This window comes from Vipera berus (assembly GCF_964194415.1).
Source record: "Vipera berus genome assembly, chromosome: 8".
Classification (NCBI taxonomy): domain Eukaryota; kingdom Metazoa; phylum Chordata; class Lepidosauria; order Squamata; family Viperidae; genus Vipera; species Vipera berus.
This window is the reverse complement of record NC_138211.1, coordinates 18,939,020-18,961,415: the sequence shown is the minus strand read 5'-3', so window position 1 is coordinate 18,961,415 and position 22,396 is coordinate 18,939,020. Positions and strand designations below refer to the sequence as shown.

General features: G+C 37.0%; 1 protein-coding gene across 2 annotated transcripts in view; it reads left to right on the top strand.

Annotated features, from left to right (window-relative positions):
* The window catches only part of PEBP4 (phosphatidylethanolamine binding protein 4), a 260,280-nt gene that overhangs the window by 74,421 nt on the left and 163,463 nt on the right, over positions 1-22,396 (top strand). For both annotated transcript variants that reach the window (XM_081333583.1, XM_081333582.1), the window contains exon 4: positions 18,537-18,635. In XM_081333583.1, coding sequence (XP_081189709.1) covers positions 18,537-18,635 — 99 coding nt within the window. The remainder of the gene's footprint in view (positions 1-18,536; positions 18,636-22,396) is intronic.

Below are 22,396 nucleotides of genomic sequence, written 5' to 3'. Positions count from 1 at the left end.
ATCAAAGATTGATCTACTGCATGTGTCTCAAAATGGTATTTTATTGTATGCATGGAAACAGCAAAGCAGGCTGTCTGTGTTGTCAGTTTAGAAAAACAAACCTCAGTAGCAAACAGCTCCTATTTAACTTTGGAACAGGGATGCAAATTCTTTAGGGAGTTTGCTGCTCTGGTATTAAAGGAAGAGCATTCTTTGCCCCTTTGTATGCATACATCAGAGTTTCCCAACCTTGGCAATGTTAAGATAACTGGACTTCAACTCCCAGAATTCCCCAGCCAGCCATGCTGGCTGGGGAATTCTGGGAGATGAAGTCCAGCCGTCTAAACATTGCCAAGGTTGGAAAACCCTGGCATACATGATAGGGAAAACTAGATTCTAATCTATTGCCATTATACTAAGCACCAGAAATGCCGCTTTCCCCAGTTCTACCAACAGCACCTGACTGAGCCACATTTCAGCAGCTAATGAGTGTGAGGTTTTTTAAAAAAATAAAAAATAAAAAAACTTAAAGCCTTTTCCTGCAAGCTGGTGACTGACACAAATGGAGTTCATATTTAATCATCTGTTAACTCGTTGTCTATTATAGCTCTTTAATAGCACCATAGATATTCTTAATGAAGCATGATTTAAGGTATTTACAGCTCTAGGACCGACAGACATCACTCACAGTGTGTAGGTAATGAGGCATAAAGCAGCTCTTGGAAACGGTAAAAAAGAAAGCGGAGAGTGCAAGACAAGAAGGTAGAAGCTGAATTGTTCTAAGGTTTGTTTTAAAATGTTTAGGCATTTAAAGTCATTTTAGCTTTTTAGAGGTGTCTGCTAGCTTAGGGTTCAGCAATTACAGCTGCTGTACAGCTCCCGTCACAGTGAAGGAGTTCATGGTGCTAATACTCATCTTTAAGATCCTTTCGAAGACAAAATAATGGCTTTTCATTGCTATAACTGCTCAGAATATGCCATTCCCTGTCAGAAACTCCCTTTTTTCACATTGTTTTGTACCTATGGCTTCTGTGGCCTATTGGACTAGGATACGGCTGTTCCAGGTTCAAGGAATGAAGGTGCTATAATTAATTTTGAGAAGTAAAGTAGCAAATTTTAAAATTCACCAGAGATGACTTATTAGGGCTTGGCATGCTTCAGGTCACAGGCTTTCCTTAAGGATAACTGAATATTATTTACAGTACAAGCTTGTTTTAGTTGACACTTGATTCGAGACAGGTTCACCTGATCTTGGCAAATAGGCACAATTCAAAATATCCTGTGCATGTATAAATGAGATCTCTCTTCTTGATATAGAGAGATTGGTGTCTTCTTTATTTTAATCATGAAAAACAAAGCTGTAAAATTTTACTGGGATATTTCAATGAGCCGCTTGCAAACAAGGTTGGGTTAGGCTGGGTTACAACAACTTGTGACTAAAATTTCAATTTCAGTGAATGCTGGCTTATTTGTCTTGCTGAAGTCTAATTTATCAGTTTTGAAGGGGCTGTTTTAACTGTCTCTTCATTTGGTGTTTACTTTTAAAAGTCTAAATAGAGTCAAGTACTTGTAGGTAGGTAGGTAGGTAGGTAGACAGACAGACAGATAACCTTTATTGTCATTTTTTACTGTGGGCACAATGGTGCCTTCTTCCTACCAGCTTGTCTAGCCTTTTAAGAACATCTGAAGGAGCTTTTATCTCCATTACTTCTCTGAGAGAAATAAAAAGGTACACAGCATTTTCTATGGTATTGCACTAACTACCTTCTGTTTCTAGTCAAGGAAGTAATTTCATTCATCATTTTTTACAGTCTAGATTCCAAGATCATAAGAGATCTTGCCAGTCTTTTTTACCTCTACTCCTTGTTCAGATTCTTTACAATTTCTTTGTTTGTCTAACTTGTTTGTCTCCATAACAAATTAATCAATCATCAACATAAAACTTGAAGGATATTTGTGTTTCCAAACCTTGCTATGATCCAAGGGTTTCTAAAAAAATACTCCATACATAACCCATAGTTCCTAATCCTAACTTTTGAAGATAAAAAGATTCTGAGATAGGTTACCTTACAGAGTTTGCATCTTGCTTGCCAAGATTTTTAAAGACCCGTCAAACCAAAATCCTACTTGGTTATCTTTCTCTGAATTCTCTGCATTTGCTTTTATAATTATTTACACATAGTCCTCACTTAGTGACCACAGTTGGGACCAATTCTGTCACTAAGTACCACACTTACTAAATGGAAAATCATGTGACTGTGATGGATTTACGATGTAATTTCTCATTTGGTCATTAAGCAAGTCACCATGGTGGTAGAGTGAAACATAATGTGATTGCAACTTGCAATTCTACTTCTGTCTTCTCTCTTAACTCTGCTTGTCGTGAGCTGGTTGGGAAGCATACAGATGGTGATCACATGACAGCAGGACACTACAACGTCATTATATGTTTGCCAGTGGCAAAGTGCCCAAATAGCAATCATGTAACAATGAGACGTGGTCATAGCCATGAATGCAGGGATTGGTCCCAAACCTGGTTCATTTTCTTTTTTTACACTATTATAACTTTGAACGGTCGCTAAATGAGGCAAGTTGGTAAATGAGAACTGCTTATATTTTGAGTTTATAGCCTGAAAGTTTCTCTAGACCCACAATCCTGCTGACTATTTGAATTCAGGAAGTGCTCTTATTAGAATATATTTTCTGAACATAACCAGAGAACTAAAATAATACTGAGTAAATGTCAGAGCTTACCATTACAAACGAAAAAGTTTATAATACAGATGTTTTGAATGCAGAGTCTAGCTTTAACAACAAGTGAATACTAGGAGATATTCATTGTATTTATAATAAAAGTTAAATTCATTAAGAGTTACATGAAGTTAAAGCTATTTATACACTATCTTGAATGGTTGCATTATCTTTTTGCAGATATTCTTCCAGCTGTTAATAGTCAAGTTGCTCCTTTTGCTTTGTTGTCATTTATATCCAAGAATTAAATTTTTAAGTTCTTAATCACAGCTCTTACCTTGTTTTGACTTCTTTGTATCTAGCACTGATTTTATTAATCCATTCTCATCTCTTCCATTTCTGTTTTGTTTTACCATATTTTATGCTACAACACTTTGTTATAAACTATAGTTACAACAATGAATTTATTTATAACTTGAAGAGAAGGCCAGATGAGAAACATATATATATATGCTTCTCCCAGAAGAAGGAAGCTAAAGCCTGATGATGACGGATGGGACTCCGTCGAAACGTTGCGCCCACACCTCTAGTTCTACGCGGGGAAAAACCCGAAAAACCAAGGATCCATATATATATATATATATATATATATGAAGACCCTTATCCTCATCTATCTCTCAACTTTTTTCCTAATTATCAGAAGGTCCATAGGTACAAAGAGATGGTGCAATTCTCAACAATTTTAGATTTGCAAGTATCTAAAATGTCTGTGCTTGTTATTGACCTGATATATTAATCTTAAAATAATCCAGTAAAGCCACGGAGATCAACTTCCCTCCGCTCTGTGCGTTCCCACAGAGAGGGTCTCCTCAGGGTGCCACCGGTCAGAGAATGTTGATTGGTGGCCCCCAGGGGGAGATCCTTCTCTGTGGGCGCCCCGGAGCTATGGAATCAGCTACCGGTGGAGCTCCGGACGGCGCCCAGTCTTCGCTCCTTTCGCCGCGAGCTAAAAACATACTTTTTTGAACAAGCTGGCCTGGCCTGATGAGGGGACTGGGGGGGGGTTGTTATTGTCATTTTACTGGGGTTTTAAGATGTATTTTTAGTATATGGGCATGTATTTAATTATTTTTTAACTTTTGTAATCCTGTATTTTTATTCTTGCCCTGTTCACCGCCCTGAGTCCTTCGGGAGAAGGGCGGTATAGAAATATTATTAAATTAAAATTAAATTAAATTGAATTCAGAAGAGGTGAAAAAGGAAAAGTCTGGTTATCTGGAAGATCTGTCAGTCTTTTTAATATATTGTTGCCAATAAAAAAAATGTATTTATCAAACCCAGGCAAAACAATTTCAATTCACTTCAACAAAATAACTTCTTTGGCCTTGCACCTCTTTGCACCAGTGTCATGGAGAAGTTTCTTCTCCATGCTCACCAAATGCTTCCAGGCTGGTCAACTCCAAGATTGCCCACAACAATTTTAACAAAGTTGCCCAGCCTGGAAGACCTTGTGCATAAAGCTTTTGTCAAATAGGGTGCAAAGCTATTGGGAAATCATCTGGAAGAGGCAAATACCATCTTCTCTTATTTGGTGAATGCTACCTGCTTCCTCCAACACTGCTTGTTATAGTTTCTCATGAGAGAGATGGAGGAGGAGAGTGGCACCTCTAGTATAGTGCTTGCCCCAAAAGAAAGCAAGGAGTAGATCTTCTGCAATTCTCTGCAAAACTTTGGCAAGTACAGCACAGGAGGCTCCACAATAGTGGGCTTCGGGAGCTGCTGTAAGATTGCCTCAGGATTGTCAGAGATACCAAGCTTTGCAGATCTCTGGATTTTTTCCCCAAGGTCCAGGCTTGCTATGATTGCTACATCCTATCCACGATCCTACAGTGTTTTTGAAGATGCCCAGGGTTGAAGGACTTCAGCCACTACTATGGGAGAAGTTTCTTCTCAACCATCTCCCATAGAATGAGCTCTGTGGAAGTGCTCCAAATCAGAGCAAGGCCAAGCAATAGAGTTGTTGTGCTTTGTTGTTAAAAATTGCTTCACAAAACAGCCTTGAGGTTTGCACTTCATTCAGATGGTTATTGAAGTGATGCACTGTTTAAAACTTTGTACAGCCTAGTTATTTATATCAAGAAAAAATTAATAAAGCATTACAGTAATGCCAACAAAAGTTTGCTATTCTAGTAAAATAGCTGTGCTGAAAGGAGGGATCTCATTGGTTTATTGCTCCATTGATTGCTGCCTTAAATTCCTTAAACTCCTTGCAGATGAAACTCATGGAAATTAAACAGAGTGACAATGTGATAAAAAAAATCTGCCAATCAGCATTATAGTGCTTCCCGTAAATAGGAATAATATGACAGATAAGGCATAATTATGCAGAAATAGCCCTTAAACTTTGGTCAGAAAATAGCTTTTTTATTCTTGAAAGATGTAACCCACTAAGAGTTTTACAGAATCTCAGAATTATGAAAATAATTTGTGACGGAGTGCCATTTTTCATAACATTTTCTAAAAATTGTCAAATGTCACCCATCTGCATGTCCCGCCAGTATGATAGTAATTGGGTTGGAAAGCTATGCTCTGTTGACGGCATTGCTTGTCTCTCGCCTCTTACTTGGTGGGATTTTAAAATGCACCAAGCTTCCTTCCTTAAAGTAGCTGACTTCCTTGCCCTCTGAAAAGGCACATCTCTATCTGGGCTCTGAAATATGTGGTGAGAGGAGCAGGATTTTAAATTTGATTTTGATAATTATTAGTTTTTCCAAGTAAAAGATTTGACAGCATTATGAGGTAAAGGGATTTCTGATTATGTGCTAGGAGAGAATGTAAATTCTCCTAGTCTATCCAGATAACTTTTATCAAGGTGAAGAAATCACACTGCTTTTTCTTACTGAGTAATTTTTGTTTCATTGACTTCTCTTTTTGCTGCCAGATGCTGGATATAGCCTTTCTGCTTTAGCTTTATTTTATGTTAAGTATGCCATCCAATTACACCTTGTGTGAGTTAGAGATGATTGAGTATGTTTGGGGAATGGAAGGTAGGAAAGAATCGTATTGTCCGTTACAAATTTATTTTTATATCTATAACCTATATTTGTAATTGGTTTCTATCTCCACGAAAATGAAAAGTATAAATTTGCTCTCATCATCGTATATTGCAACCAATTCAAAGCGGCTTTGTAGAATGCATTTTTGCTTCCTGTCTGATTTTTCCACCTCTATTTATTTCACTTTTAAGAATGGCGCTGCATTTTTTCACTTTATTATTTATAATTTTCAGGAGAAAGATTTAGGATGTGAATTCTGATCTTGCTTCCATTAGGCCTTAACACTGTGCTGTCTTTATTATAGAAACTTGAATTTTACCTGATATGTCTTCAAATATTTTTTTTGTTGTAAACTTTTCCCTTACTTTTTAATATTGTGTTTTCCATTTTAAGCCACTTATGGTGTTTCATAAACTTTAACCTATTTTTATTATAAGTGAGCAATGACATTTCACTGATGTCTCATAAGTGTGTGGGCATGAACATATAAAGAAAAACTGTAAGGAAAGAATGAAGACTTGCATGCTCAACATTTGCTTTGGTTCTCTGGATTGACCTGCTGTATTCTTGATGTTCTCTGACTTGGTGGTTTTCTTCTAGAATCCAATTTACAAGATGCAGTGTAAGGTCTACAACAGGAAAGGACATACATATAATGGAATGTATGAATGATGTTGAGGAAAGAGGGGAAGAGTCAAGGAAACAATTAGATAAGAGAGGGGGACCCACAGTCCCTTAATGGTTAGAAAAGGAAATTAAGAAGGACCCTTCCTATTGAAGCAAGAACTTATAAGTGGAGGCAGGTGCCCTCAGACTTGCAAGAATTTCTTAATGTTACCTTACAGTAAAATAAAATTAGTTCATCTTACTGTGTTTCCTGCATGATTTACTTGGGAGAGTTGATACTCCATGAACATCAACTGGTATTTCCTCCATTAAGTCTTCTTCACTCTCTTGATGTATTCACCTCTAATCTTTTTCTTGACTTCAGTGTGCTTGATGTTGTCAGCTTGAAGGATACCCAAGTATTTGAATCCTTCAAGCTGACAATATTATTCTATATTATTGTTATCATTATCATTATAATAAACACTAAGCGTTTTCCACATCTAAGATGTGTCTCCCAGAACTGGTTAATACTACTAGTGCCCTACTGAGAAAGGCTTTTACATCCCTCTCCCTGAAGACTGTATCATCAGGTTGAAAGGAGATTTTGTAGATGAACCAGACTTCTGTGGTGCTGGCCAAGTGGAGGACATTATTCACTGTGTCCTCCACTGTCCCATTCACAATGAGATTAAGACAGGAATTACTGATGGTTGGTGGACTCAAAAGCTTGGACTTGATTATCTTCATGTAGATGTGTTTCCAGCTGTTAATAGCCAGGTTGCTTCTTTTGCTTTGTTGACATTTAAATTCAGAAAGAAAGAAAGAAAGAAAGAAAGAAAGAAAGAAAGAAAGAAAGAAAGAAAGAAAGAAAGAAAGAAAGAAAGAAAGAAAGAAAGAAAGAAAGAAAGAAAGAAAGAAAGAAAGAAGAAAGAAAGAAAGAGAAATAGGAAGGAAGGAAGGAAGGAAGGAAAAGAAAGAAAGAAAGAAGAAAGAAAGAAAGAAAGAAAGAAAGAAAGAAAGAAAGAAAGAAAGAAAGAAAGAAAGAAAGAAAGAAAGAAAGAAAGAAAGTTCTTAGCTATAGCCCTGGATTTGTTTTTCTCGATTTTCTTATATCTAGCACTCTTTTTTATATTTTATCATTTTACTTCATCAATTTTATGCTATGTTACGCTGTTATGATCTATGGTTATAACAATAAACCTACTTACTTATTAATTTTCTAATTTAATTTTTATCACATCTTAATAGAATAAACTAATTTTTGAAGAGGATGACTTAAAACAGAGAGATGCAACCTTGTTTAAATTGTGATGCTTAAATCATGCTTTGGTGAGGGTTATACCTTCTTATTTGCAGTTCTGGTTTTTTTTAATATCAGAGAAGAGCCAAGGTAGAGCTGCAGCCTTATCTGGAATTATGCCACACAAACCTTCCTATTGAGTCCAGTGTGAGGCTAAAGTTAGTCATACAGTAACCTTCTCTCTTCACTGCTGTTAGAAATGACTTAATTAAGATAGTTTGGAAGATCAAATAATCAAATAATTCTGCTTGGTTCAAATATGAACTGTGACATACTTTTTTGTATTTTTTCTTCATATACAAAACACATAAACGGGCATGTGTTACAAACATGTATTTGGCCAAATCCAAGATACATGTATCTTGCAACTCCAAGTTTTGTTTTTGCAAATCAGTCACAAGTTAATATAGCTTATGAACTTGACTATTTTAATCCAGAATTCATTTTCCTTCAGTTATCATTTCAGCTCAGCCCTTTGGCTATTCAAGCTTTTTCAGAATTTTGCATTTCTGTGGTCTTTCTGTTATACTGCATTCCCATGTTTAAATCTTTAGCCATATTCTTATTATTTTGGGGATCTATTCCAGGCTTCCAATACTAACATAGTGTTCTCATATACTTTTCATACAATTATTGCTGAGTTTATTCCTCCATCTGTTTCTCAGTTTCAGAAGTGAACACATCAAAGTTCCTTTGTGTTATGTTTAAGAAGTCACGTTTCTTATTTCCTGGGTCAAGAAAAAGTCATTTCTGAGCTATCTTTCTGCAAATGTGAAGAGAATACAGAGGATGTTCAGATTCTTCCAGATTACCTCAGTCTTCTTTGTTTTTAAATGCTGTAGCTGATTCTCTGAGAATCCATATGAATTCAGTCTGGACTTTGACACATTCCTTGGCATTGTTCAGTTGCTGCAAATATATGATGGGCTTCTTAACTAGTGCATGTATGGCAATTCTCTAGTGCACTTGTTACCTAGGAAACCATAAGCTCTCCATGTGTGTCACTTAACACCCTATTTGCTTTCATTTAGGTCTTTAATTTTTGCACTGCCCCATCTCCTCTGGATCTATTCAAGCTGTTTGTCTTCCTACACTAATCCCTTTTCCCTTTGCCCTGCCTTGTCTCTGGCTGTAGTTCTCAAAAAAATAAAAAATAAAAATCCTTTCCTTCTTAAAGAAGTTTCTAAACCTGTGGATAATCTAACAGCTCGTGCCTTTAACAATAATAACTCAAATTATATACGTGGCTTCTCCCATCCAGAAGCAATTAGTAGCTCAAATGTGATGCTTAACACTTCCATCATCAAAGCACTCTGCAGACATTAACTAATTAATCCTTCAAATCATACAATGAAGCACAGTAAGATGGTGATGTCTGCTTTGCAGATGGGGAGATAAGGCACACCGACAATCCAAGTAGGACAGTGGCAGGTTCTGTCTACTTCTGCAAATGAAAGGTATGGTGGGTGGGATCATTAGGTAGAAATTTGAAGTCATCTTTCTAATTCTAAAAAAAAAGTTTCAGTTCCAATAGATCTGCATCTGCAATTCTCATCTTTTGTTTACAGTTCCTAAATTACTGTGGCTTCTTTGTGACTTCTATATTATGATGCTGATATTTTACTTTATTAAAGATTCCATGCAATGTATTTACTACCTCATGTTTCATGTACCAAACAGCTGAAAATTGTCTAAAAAAATCAAAAAGTACAGCAATGTACAATATTGAACTTCCATAAAAAAAAGAAGCCACATGCAGGGGCACAAAGCAGACCTTTGAAATGGGGCAGAGTTGGAGTTTTTTTGTATTTCTTTGCTCCCATCTAGTGGTCAGTTGGGGTTTTGTGGCCTGGATGTAGTACTGTATGCCTGTTTAAGAAAACCAAGATCATGGCATCAGGCCCTCTCAATTCCTGGCAAATAGATGGGGAAGAAATGGAGGTAGTGACAGATTTTATTTTCCTCTGCTCCAAGATCACCGCAGATGGTGACTGCAGCCAAGAAATTAAAAGACGCTTGCTCCTGGGGAGGAAAGCCATGGCAAATCTAGACAGCACACTAAAAAGCAGAGACATCACCCTGTCAACAAAAGTGCATATAGTCAAGGCTATGGTCTTCCCAGTTGTAATGTATGGCTGTGAAAGTTGGACCATAAGAAAGGCTGAGCGCCAAAGAATTGAGGCCTTTGAACTATGGTGCTAGAGAAGACTCCTGCGAGTCCCTTGGACTGCAAGGCGATCAAACCAGTCAGTCCTAGAGGAGATCAACCCTGACTGCTCTTTAGAAGGCCAGATCCTGAAACTAAAACTCAAATACTTTGGCCACCTAATGAGAAGGAAGGACTCGCTGGAGAAGAGCCTAATGCTGGGAAAGATTGAGGGCAATAGAAGAAGGAGACGACAGAGGATGAGGTGGCTGGATGGAGTCACTGAAGCAGGAGGCATGAGCTTAAATGAACTCCAGAAGATGGTAGAGGACAGGAAGGCCTGGAGGAATATTGTCCTAGGGGTTGCAATGGGTGGGACATGACTTCGCAACTAACAACAACAACATGCCTCTTTCCCTGAGCCTTGTTCCTTCACGAGACTAGATGAAAAAAGGAAGAAATAGGCTAGCAGCAATCATCAGGAAAGTTGCCAGATCTTCCAAAGGCTCATCTTCCAGTGCATCCTGATCTTCTGAGGCTATGTCTGGTTTGGGAGTAGCAACGGAGAAGGCAATAGTAATGGCAAGTCTTCCATGCCATAATTTTTAAACATCACACCTTTATTGTTGTTGTTATTGGGCTGCAAAAATCCAGGTGACCAATAGATTTGACAGCAGGTGGTGAAAAAAACCACTTTTATTTCTTTGTTGGCATCTAGCAGCTTGACGGATTTTTGTAGAGCAGACATGGCAGCTCTATGACATTTGGTGAAGTTTGTTCAGGATGTGAGATAAGGAGTAGGCAGCAAAGGGAGCCCAATGGGGCCCAAGTTAGCTTCCTCCTCTGCCTTCAACACACGCATGTGTACACACAGAAACAAAATCACATATTTGGCACCAATTGCATCTTTTGAAATTCTATCTTCTGGAAACCTATGGGAATGCCATTTCAGATTAGTTTCAAAAGATAACTCTGAACCTTAAATAATTGAATCTTAGCTCCAGGTATATATTAATTTAGAAATACCACAGTGTCCCCTTATCTAATGATTCAAGGATGACTTACAATTCGTGAAAATATTAGGTTGGATAAATGAACAATACTGGCTTTTTTGTGCTGGTGCTCCAGTTTGTATGAACAAGCATGCACACGAAAAGGAAATTTGGGAAGCTCATCAGTACATTTTTAATTATTATTATTATTACTATCTTGCAATTTATGATCCGTGCTTCTTGACAAGATCTGTCACCACCTTCCACAAGAGGCTACAGGGGTTAGTTTATTCATATGTTCAAACTATGCTGTAACTTGAATGATAATTTAAAATGCAGTTGGATAAAATTATATAGGGGATCTTCTTAAATCCTATCCAGTAAGGTACAGATGCTCAACAGAACAGGCTTGAAATTACAGATCCTGAATTTTACATTGGATAGCAGATGGCCCAGAAATTTATGAAGACAATACTGCCTGTCTGTAGCATTTTCAGCACAATATGGTACATATATGTGCCCTTTTAAAAATACGCTTGTCATTAATGAGAGCATTTGTCTTGTGAGCAGCAAAAGTCATCTTAGACTGTTTAATTAAGTTGCACCACTAGTGTTAGGTGCAAAAGGAAAGCAAATAAACAATGTACACAAATTTATAAATTTCAAATGCAATAATATGATAATTATTTAACAGTCAAGCCACAAGCCAGCCTGGGCGAACCAGCTCCATTTGAAGAGCCAGGTTACCTGTTCATCCCAGAGCCCCGGTGATAATCTGGCTTCCTAGAAAGAGACCCCCACTTTTAATCAAACCTTTGGACTGAACCATGACTTTTTTCCATGCAGAAAATCTCTGCCTTGAGAAAAATAGAAAAGAGGAAATTAAGGAATTGTTTCCTGGTTGTTGTTTTTTTCCTGCAAGTAGAAAGGAATCTTTTCAATAGAGATTTTGAGTACTGAGAATGGTCAAGGAGGATGAAAATGCTGAATGGAAAGGATCAAGAGGAATGGAGCAGGAAGTCGCAGATTAGATGGGGAACAGATTAGAGATGTTAAAACAAACTTTCAGTGTAGGACTTAAAACAGAAATTACTTTAAAAGATTTAAAATGTAAAACACCAGCATAATAGTGAAAGCAAATCTAAAAGCATATGTACCCCACTCTGGCAGTCAATATATTAAAAATCCTATATCTACCTAAAAATTACGTCAGGTGATGTTTAACCAGACTTAAATCCAGACAAGTGTTTTAACTGCAATCTAAACAATGTACTAGTAAGGCACCCCAATCCAACTAAAACCCGCAAGATGGGTTGTGATTCAGCTAGTTTTTCTCAACTACTAAAAATATTCCTAGAGTTCAAATCCTGAATGAATCTCAGCTCCTTATGCAAATTGTCACGGGAATGTAGCCTGGTTGTTTTCATCATTTATTAACACTTGGAAGCATATTGCTCTTAAGATCAATTTCATCAACCCTAATCTTACCTTGTGCAATTGTGGGAACAGAAAATGACTTCATGTGACAGTGAATGTTTGCCCCTATTTCTGTACGTAGAGTTCAGTTTCTTGTATCAGTGGTATATTCTGCTACATGTAGGCATGCGAGACAAACCATTTCAAGATATTCTCTGAAAGTTTTTTGTTTTATGTATTTTCTTCTATAGCATTTTTAAAATCTCTTGGATGGGGTGTGTGTGTGTGTGTGTGTGTGTGTGTGTTTGTGTAATCTTGCAGCATATGTATGGTATAGTTGATACATAGATAAAGATAGAGCTTGCCCAAAATTGTCACAAGGTTGCCAAGCCCTGTTTGCTTTAATTTAAGGTCTCATTTGACCACCCTGAAACTGTGTAATGATGCTGTTGTAGACTGCAATCTGTACTGAAATTCAAGCCTGCTGTTAGCTTCACTAGTGCTTTATTCTCGTGTTGCTGTTATTTTTTAACACTTTTTTTGTGCATAAAAGCACTATCCTCTCCCCAGAGTCTGCCTGCAGTGAAGACATGGTCTGTACAACTGCAATTATTTAGAAGAACAGATGGAGTGAGGAGCAGAAAGTCTGTTAATAGTAATAGAAATGCTACATGTTAACCTGGACAGCACACGATGACAGTCCCATGACTACACGTTCTGTTCTCACCAGCTGGGCACCAAGACAAAAGTGAGAGATTCATAACCATAGCAAAACCAAGAACCCACCTAAGTTAGAAATCAAATTCCACACTTTCCGGTCTCAGTTTGTTCCCCCACCTCCCAAATAAAAGAACCACATGGTCATTTCAAAATATTTTCGTATTTAAGGTGAGGTGTTAAAAATTTCATCATGGTTGGCAGGACACAAACTAGGCATCAATGTAGTGGAGGAAGCATGGGCTAGTAAGGGGAATACAGGAAACACAGTGTTGAGCTGAATGACTATGCTTCTGTAATATCAGTGATAGAGCTCTACTATCACACTCCTTTTTATGGAAAAATGTACATGGAATTGGAGGTAGTGCCTATGAGCATGAGGAAAGTAGAAGCTTGAGCTGATGGGAAAATGCCCCACTGTTAACTGTAGCCAGGGACTAGATTTCTATGTTTAGGGACTTGCAGCACAATTCCTCTATCGATACATGTTCTTACTAAAAATTGGGCTGTCTGATGATATTATTGGAACAAAGCTTTGAAGGCAAATAGATCCTATTGTAGTGGTGGTTGAGGCTTCAAGTTGAGTCAAACTGATAACATATAACTAATTAAACCAAGATCAGTTTTAGTAGAACACTTCATTTCTGGTTGCAACAGGATTATAATTCTGGTGATTGGCCAAAGCTTGTGTCAAGTATGAAATCAAATATTTAACCTTCTTGGAACAAATAAGTATAAAATAAACATAATAAACATTTTAATTGGTTTTTAAAGAAATACGTTATCCTCTCTGGATCTGGCCAAGGCCATCTTAGTGCAGCTATTTATTTTTCATAATGACCAGACAGATGTCTCTAGGAGATGAAGATATATCCATCTTCTTCCAGTGATCCTCTAACTCATATTTGGAGGCAAAATTCCCCAAATCAGAAGTAATACTGGGTTTAGTCTAATAGTTGGTGGTGATAGATCTGTTCTCTGTGAATGTATCCAATTTCTTTCTGGCCGTGTCGTAGAGTAATGCATTTCCCAATTAAATTTTGTGCTGTGTGAAAAAGTATTTCATTTCATTGGTTCTAGATTATCTTCCAGTCAGCTTCACTTGATGAACCCTGATTCTAATTCTAATGCTTCAACAGAAAAAAAGAAAAAAATTTCAGTTTCCTGGATATTCTCTATGCCATTTTCTCCATTCCCCCTTTTATATTCTCTCCAATCCAATGGCTTCCCAATGTTGGAAAGAACTTATGTAAAGTGACTTGGAACTTCTGTTTGGGTTTTCTTTCATCAGTAAGGTTACTCTCAAAAACCAAATGGAATTGGACTGAATTTAGTAGGTGAGATAAGCTGGCAAAGAAAGATGGGAGAAAAATATTACAGGAAAATATCTCTCATGCTTTCCTATGGGAGAGACAATTGAGCAGTGACTTGGAATGCTGCCGACTGCCCAGTTCTAAACCACCCTGACTCCTGATCATATGAAGAAACTAGAGCAAATGCAGCCCACCCCATGTTTCCCAAGGCACACCATATACAAAAACAAAATATGAGGGAAAGACAGAAACAGATAACAGTTCTTACTTATAACCACCCTTCTTGCCACAGTTGTTAAATGAATCACTACAGTTGTTAAGTTAGTAACACAGCTGTTACGTGAATCTGGCTTCCCAAATGACTTTGCTTCTCAGAAGGTTGCAAAAGGTGGTCACATGATCCTGGGTCATTGTAGCCATCATAAATATGAGCCAGTTGCCAAGTGTCCAAATTTTGATCATGTGATCATGGGGCTATGCAACAAGTTATAAGTGTGAAAAATGATAAAGTCACTTTTGTAAGTTTGAATGTCACTAAACAAACTGTGTAAGACAAGGATTACCTGTATAGGGAAGGATAACATGTTATTTTGTTAACACACCTCCAAAAGCAGATACCTCCTATACATACTGCCTATAAAGGGATAGGGAAGAATTCCAGAATCTTTACTCTTCATGCTTTCCGTACCTTATTTATTCTTACTAAAATAACATTATGTTGGAAAGAAAGTAAATAAATAAGCTGGAGACTGACCAATTATCTGTCCATGAGCAGACTATGGCTACTGGAACTACATACACTTCCAGATTCAAATATACCATAGATTTTCATTAAGTTATTAACAGTTTTGGCATTTCCTGGGATGGGATTTGTCTTTTTTAGCTTCGTTTAATCATCTGCAATGACTTCCTTTTTTTTCCTAGTTAGTTATTGGGAATTGAAAACAACTGAATGATTTGAATGATTTGTTTTGTTTAAATATATGTTTAAACAAAACAATCTTAATGGATGAAGGATGCCTTAATATAATTTAAGAAAACACTTACTGCTAAGCTTGTAAGCCGCCCTGAGTCTTCGGAGAAGGGCGGGATATAAATGGAATTAAAATAAAATAAAATAAAATGGATGCAAAGAAGGAAATAGAAAAGAAATGGACATACACACTAGCTTAAAACAAAAATAGTTCAAAAATAATGTAAATTGTTTCAACCTTTATCATTTAAAAGCCGTAATATTAAGTATCCTGGTCATCTGTGCAATCTGTGTTTCTCACTTTAAGCACGTATTTTATTTTAACCTCCTCCCGTGACGAACGGTGAAAATCACATACTTTGTGCACTGGCAAAAAGCCAGTATTAAACCAAGCCAGAAATGGCAAACTCCTTAGAAAAGTAAATATTCATGTCTAAATGTTACTGTATTTTACCTCACATTTTATTTAACAGCATTAATATTAGGTGAATGAAATGTTTGCCTGAAAGTTGTTCTGAGCCAATGGAATGAATCAAAGTGGGGAAGACATAAAAACCCTGGTTTTGTAATTTTCCTTCTCTCTCATTAGTCATTTAATTTTTATGGAGATCAGTCTTCTACTTTGGGCCATCCACTGTAAATTAGTTCTAGACAGCATTAAAAGAATGAAAAATTGTTATAAATAAGGATTTCTGTAAATAACCTATTGTGCAGGAAATGCTTTTTAAATAACTTTTCATTGTTGGGAGTTATCACTTCACTTCTTATATATTATATAAATGTCGACTAACAATTTATTCATGTCTGTGTTAACTGTATAGTGTAGAAACCATGTATAAACTTGTTAAGACTCTCTAAAAACTGTTTTATTCATTGGCAACTAAGATGAAATATTTGGTACAGCATTTGCTATTAAACCTAGAATTTTTAGACAGTTGGATGTCATGTTTTTGCTTCTTACTGATTTTCTAAATTAGAGTTAGCATTTCCATCCCACATATATTTTAGCACTTGGTGAATAAGAATGAAATGCCTAATATCAACAAGCTTATTAATTAGGATTAGGCCTATTGAGTTAAGTACCATTCATTAAAGAGGAAAGAAACTTAGTTTGGATTAAAAAATAAACTTTTATCCACTTCTTTATTTCAAAACATTTGGCTAGCAATTTAATTAAAATTAAAATACAATCGACATTTAAACACAATGTACGTTTAAAATGTATTCATTTGAAACATCAACAAAAAGTGAGAAACAAACTTTAAAAGCCAGAAAAAAAAATCCAAGTCCTCACTTTAGCCCTAAAAATGCAAACAGCTGAGGTTGGGTGATTATCAGGCAGTACAGAAGTCTGTGAAATTGGATTGGCCATTGGAAATACCCACTTTTATATTGGTATTAACTTGACTTCAACCTGGGAAGAGTCATGCGAGTCTAGGTCATGGGTAGGCAACCTTGGCTCTTTTATGACTCGTGGACTTCAACTCCCAGAATTCTGATAGCTGGCTCAGGAATTCTGGGAGTTGAAGTCCACGAGTCATAAAAGAGCCAAGGTTGCCTACCCTTGGTCTAGGTAGTCCTCTGATCCCAAGCAGTTTAGAATTTGAAGAACTCATCCAGACTTTGAATTATATCTGAAAGCAAATTGGTAACTGGTGCAGCTGGGAGTGAAATTTATAACCTTGAATCATGTAGAGACTGATAACCGTTTAATTTTTTTTATGAATTTTTTTTGGCAACTTCATGTAAATGGTGAATATCATATGAAGAAAAATGGACCCTTAAGTGATGTCATAGGATCATGTCCATGATGTCAAAGATGTGCAGCAGCTCCAAGAGACTGGAGCCGATTGTCAATCTTCTGATTATACTTGGCTTCATTTTTTCCTACCAGCCTGAGTGTCTCTAGACTACAAGGGACTAAATATAAGAAAGCAAATTTTGACAGCAGAGTGGTTATTAACCCCTGGAATGTCAGCAATGAATGTTATATGAGTTGTTCCGGGTCTTGGAATTTGGGACTTTATATCTGATGCTAAATAGACATAGAGAAATTTTACAGGAAGAATTTTTCATCAGAGTTGGCTGATAAGATGCATTTCTTCCTGACAGATTGGATTGTGTTAATACATCTTTCAAGGAATGAGCCCTTAAAATAATCCAAAAATTATACCTAGACCAGAATCCATCTTGCATTATAACTATATACTTCTATCTGAAGAGTGAAGCTGAGGAAGCATAAGGAGAGAGTTTGCAGAAGAAAAGTAGATCACAAAATAGAATGGCCAGTCATTCTGAGTCATACCCAGGTTCCTTGAGCAAATTAATCAAGCAAATGAGTAGATGAAATTGTAGAATGATCTAAAGTTAAAGCACATATTTCAGGAGTCATAGGGTACAAGAAGCAGAGAAGGACATAAACACCAAACAACAAAAAGCATGAATTAGCCAGCTTGCTTCAGTCTGCCAGGCTGAGTGTCTCATCCCAGATGTTGTTTGATTAAACAGCCAGGACAATCCTCCTCCTGTCACCTATGAGCCTTATTTGCTCATTATTCTAACCTTGCAATATGACAAGTTTTTTCCCTTGGACTAGTAGGTGGAGATTCTTAACTGTTCTCTGACTTCTGCTATTTCTGCTTCTGAAGACATATTTATCTCTGGCATTTCCCAGACGAATGACTATGATTCCAGTCTCCCATAGGTATTATATCCTCCTTATCAGAAATCTCTTTAAAAGCTATCCTGACAATAAGTGGTAAGTGAGGTCTCTTGAAGGTCTCATATAACTTTCAAGTTGAAACAGCCAGTTGCATTCTGATTATCATGATTATTCATGATTCATTATTATCATGATGTTCTTTAAAGTTGAACACCTACTCTACATTCCACCCTATACTTTTATGTCAGTAACAGGGCACGTTTCATGGGACCCACACTGAATAAGATTGACATCAAGAATTAATTCTGGTTTCTACTGGGACAAGTGTTATGGATCAAAATGTCACCAATGTTGAAGCAAGTTCACTTCTCATTACAATTCAAAGCACAGATCATCAAATCAGAATGACCAAAATCTCCTGTAGTTCCAAATACTAATTTTATTTCTTATCTGTGAGATAGTTTGAATTTAGAAACTATATGTATCAACAGCAAGAAATATCTATATCTCTGGTTCTGTGAGAATTGTCTTTTTGTAAATTGCTACTGCTGCAGAAAAGGGGAACTGAAGATCTGTTGTCATTGATGACTAGATGGATAATAGGTGTTTTGTTTAGAATGTTCCCTTTTTAATTTGCTAAATAACAAAATTCTTAAGACTGATTTTCAAATATATTTTACAGAATAAGAAGTATGTTCTCATCATGGTTGATCCAGATGCTCCTAGCAGATCTAATCCAAAGTATCGCTTCTGGAGACATTGGGCTGTGACTGACATCAATGTGAGTACCATGAATATTTGATATTTCTTTCTTGATATGTTTTATTACATATTTTGTGAGATTAATGGCTGTTTTCTACTTCTTATTTTAATCCTTCTCACATGAGTGATTCTTTTGGTTCAAAGTGTCAGGCTTTTCTTATCAGACACAGCTTGATTAAATTATTACTGTAACTCAAGAACAGTCCTTATAAAACATTTGACGCCTCTGAGCAGTTAGGATTCCTCCTGGTTTAAATGGAAGTACCATCTGTTCTACCTTTGTACAGTAGAATTCTGACTTTCATTTCCAGTCCTTGCTTGTTAATGGCAGCTGAGTGTTTATATTCTACACATTCCTACTCTGCTTTAGCACTTGAAGAAACAGACTTTGAGGATTTCGGTGTTGCTGTCTTGGTGTATCTGGAAAAAAAACACTTTCAATTTCTCACAACTGTCATTGGAAAAGAGTAGTTTAGAGGACTATCCTGTTAGCCCTGCCATATGGGAGAAATCGGTCATTTCTATGGGTAAAAAGGAATAAGGGCAGAAACAAGTGGATTATGTTAAATAAGGATGAGTCTGTCTTTCCCTCCTTCCCCTCGTTAGCTCAGGCCCTGGAAACTGATGGGTTTGCTAAGTGCCAGATCAGCCAGTGTGAAATCTTTGGCTATCTAGGACTTTAACCTGGACAAAAAAAAATTAAGGATGTATCATAGAAATTTAGCTCAAAGAACGGAGTGAGTAGATTTGTCCCATCTACATCGCTGGAGGTTTTTAAGAAAAGATTGGATAACCATTGTCTGGGATGGAATAAGGATTCCTGCCTTGGGTGGTGGGTTGGACTAGAAGACTGCCAAGGTCCCTTTTAGCCCTATGATTCTATACCTGATAACCTCTTTGATAGTCAGAAGGTTAGGATTAATGTCTGATTGTGATCTGTTAAAGTTTATGGTCTTCAACCACCTGCTCTATTCAGCATTCTTTCACGTATATTGTTGCAAATAATATATCAGGATACTTTGGTTATCCTTATGTATTTATTTATTTATTTATTTAAATTTTTATACCGCCCTATTCCCGAAGGACTCAGGGCGGTTTACAGGGCAGCATAAAATACAATATAAAAATAGTATAAAATTAAAATAGATTAAATTAATTAAGCCCAACCATTAAAACAATATTAAAAGGTAAAACCCCTTCAGTCCAGGCCTGATAGATCAAAAAACCAGGTTTTCAGGTCCCGGCGAAATGAACGCAGATCGGGGGCGGTCCGAAGTTCCACCGGTAAGTCATTCCAAAGGGCAGGCCCACCCACAGAGAACGACCTCCCCCTGGGGATCACCCGCCGGCACTCCTTAACCGCCGGCACCCTGAGAAGGCCCTCCCTGTGGGAGCGCACAGGACGATGGGAAGTCGATGCCGGCAGCAGGTGTTCCCTTAGATAATCTGGACCCAAGCCATTTAGAGCTTTATAGGTCATTACCAGCATGCTGGGCAGCCTTCGCATCTGAACTAGTTGGATGGTAGTGAAAGTAGTGCTGAATTTTCTGCAGTTGGTGGTGCTTGGAGAATGTTATGTAGGGAACAGCTTAGGGCTTCATAGTTGCTTAGGCATTGCTTTTCTGCATGGATGAATTTTTTAGCATATTATTTGTAATTTACTTAAACAAGTAGCCTCTTGAACACCATATGATAATAGTTCTATCACAATATTCCTCAACAGTTCCTCCTCCTCCCTAAATATTGGGAAGAGGTTGGTGGGTAGGTTGAACAATACTAGGGCACGAGGCCAGATAGTCTAATTATAGCGGTGATGACATTGCTGCTGTTTATGATTTTAAACTTCCTGATATGATAATATTGGATAATTTTATCCATTTTTTAAAATTTCTGAAAAAAGTGCTTTAGTGTGTACTGGTAGCCTGACAGGTGTTTTTGAATAGTATTGTTTTGGGGTAGTTTTAGAACAGAAATATTTCTGGTCACCTTATTAAACAGTCTACATTTTAAATAAAATAATTTCATGTCTCAATGTCTATGGAGATTCTCAGTCATGCAGGTCATAGTTGTTCCAAAGATGCTTTTTCACAAGGCAACTGGACTTTCTTGTTTTTCTTTAAAGCCATTTCACTTCTCATCCAAGAAGCTTCTTCAGCACTGACTGTATGGTGGGGAATGAAAGGATTTATATCCTTGCAGACAGCTGGTCATTGGCATTCTTTTAGAGAGTCATTGAGGCCACCTGGAGGATTGTCTGTGTCATCAGGGTGCAAATGGGTGTGGAGCCTTCTTGCAACTGCTGAAAGGACTGTGTTGTAGACTGGAGATAGATTATGCTGTATCCCTCCCCCTCTATTGAGAGAGGGCTGTTCAATTCTGACATAGATGGCCTCTTTGGCCCCACTTTCAAACCAGCAGACGGCTTCCAAAATGAGGAGTTTGCCGTCTTTGAAAGAGTGGCCTTTGTGTTTTAACTTAATTATTAAATTAATTCTTGGTGTCATCAATATGGTATCCTGAATATGGGTTGTTTTTTAAAAAAATATTTTATAGACCTTTCAGATTGGATTAATTTAGAATCTAATATTGGAGGATTCATGTTCAAGACCTGCCCTAACTGCTATCCAACGTATACAGGAAGTCACTGGGTGAGGTCTTTGTTATCATCAATGTAATGGTCCCTTCTGCTTTTTATCTAAAACCAGTGAAGCTACTGAGATTCTGAAATGCACTTGTTGCAGGAATGGACTGGGTGCAGGCTCACGCATTCTGACATAAAATGGGAGATAGATTTGGGAGTATTCTACTTATTTTAAAAATTACATCCCATTTTATCATTGTTTCAAAGTACTCACAAAGACCTGATTTTAACTTTCATGAGTGATTGTCCATCAATTGCATCTGTTCCTGATGAGTCAGACCTGATTAGGGAAGTACATGCCATTATAGGTAGTTTGATTTATTGAGTGGGTACTTAAATGACTTAGGAAATTCAGTTGGCCCACAATATAGCAGTAAGAGTGGTAGTCATTGTAAATATGTCACATTGTAAAAGGTAACCACAATTCAAAATGTTGGTGATTTTCTTAACTATTGGAAACTGATCCAAATAATACATAAGTGTGGAAGGAATGGCATATAAATCCAACAAAATAAAGATTGCCTTTATTAAGTATGCAAATTAAAATGTACTATATATATGTATATAATCTGGGATATACATTGGGATATCTTTGGGCAACACATTGCTATCTTCTCAGCTGAAGGCATTCCATTAAATTTTCAGGTAAAGGCCTATTGCATTTCAATATTAGAACCAAGTTCAGGCTGTATAACCTATTCTGTGTTCTGGGTATGTTTGCGTGCAGTTTTTCCTCAATGCAAGTATATATGCACATTTCATCAATGTATAATGAGTGGGGTTCAGACAGTAATGCCTAGAATGACAATGGTTTAAAATATGTCAATTGTTTAATCTATGTATATTTAAGAAATGTGTTCACTTCAAAAGACCTCTGCTGAAGAAGCAGTAATATCATAATAGGACCATCATGATCTCTTGCCCTTTGTACTATCAAAAGAGAATTTGCAAGTTTTACAGTGCTTCAAACACCTGTAAAATGCATTTGACCTGAGACAAGTGTGGAAGTAAAATGAATATGTAAGTCAGGAGTAATGAATAATAGCCGTACCATTCAATGTACTATGATCACCTTTGACTTCCAATGTTTCTTAATAATCCAAAAATGAGTTAGCATAGTTCTTTGGTAGACTGGAGTA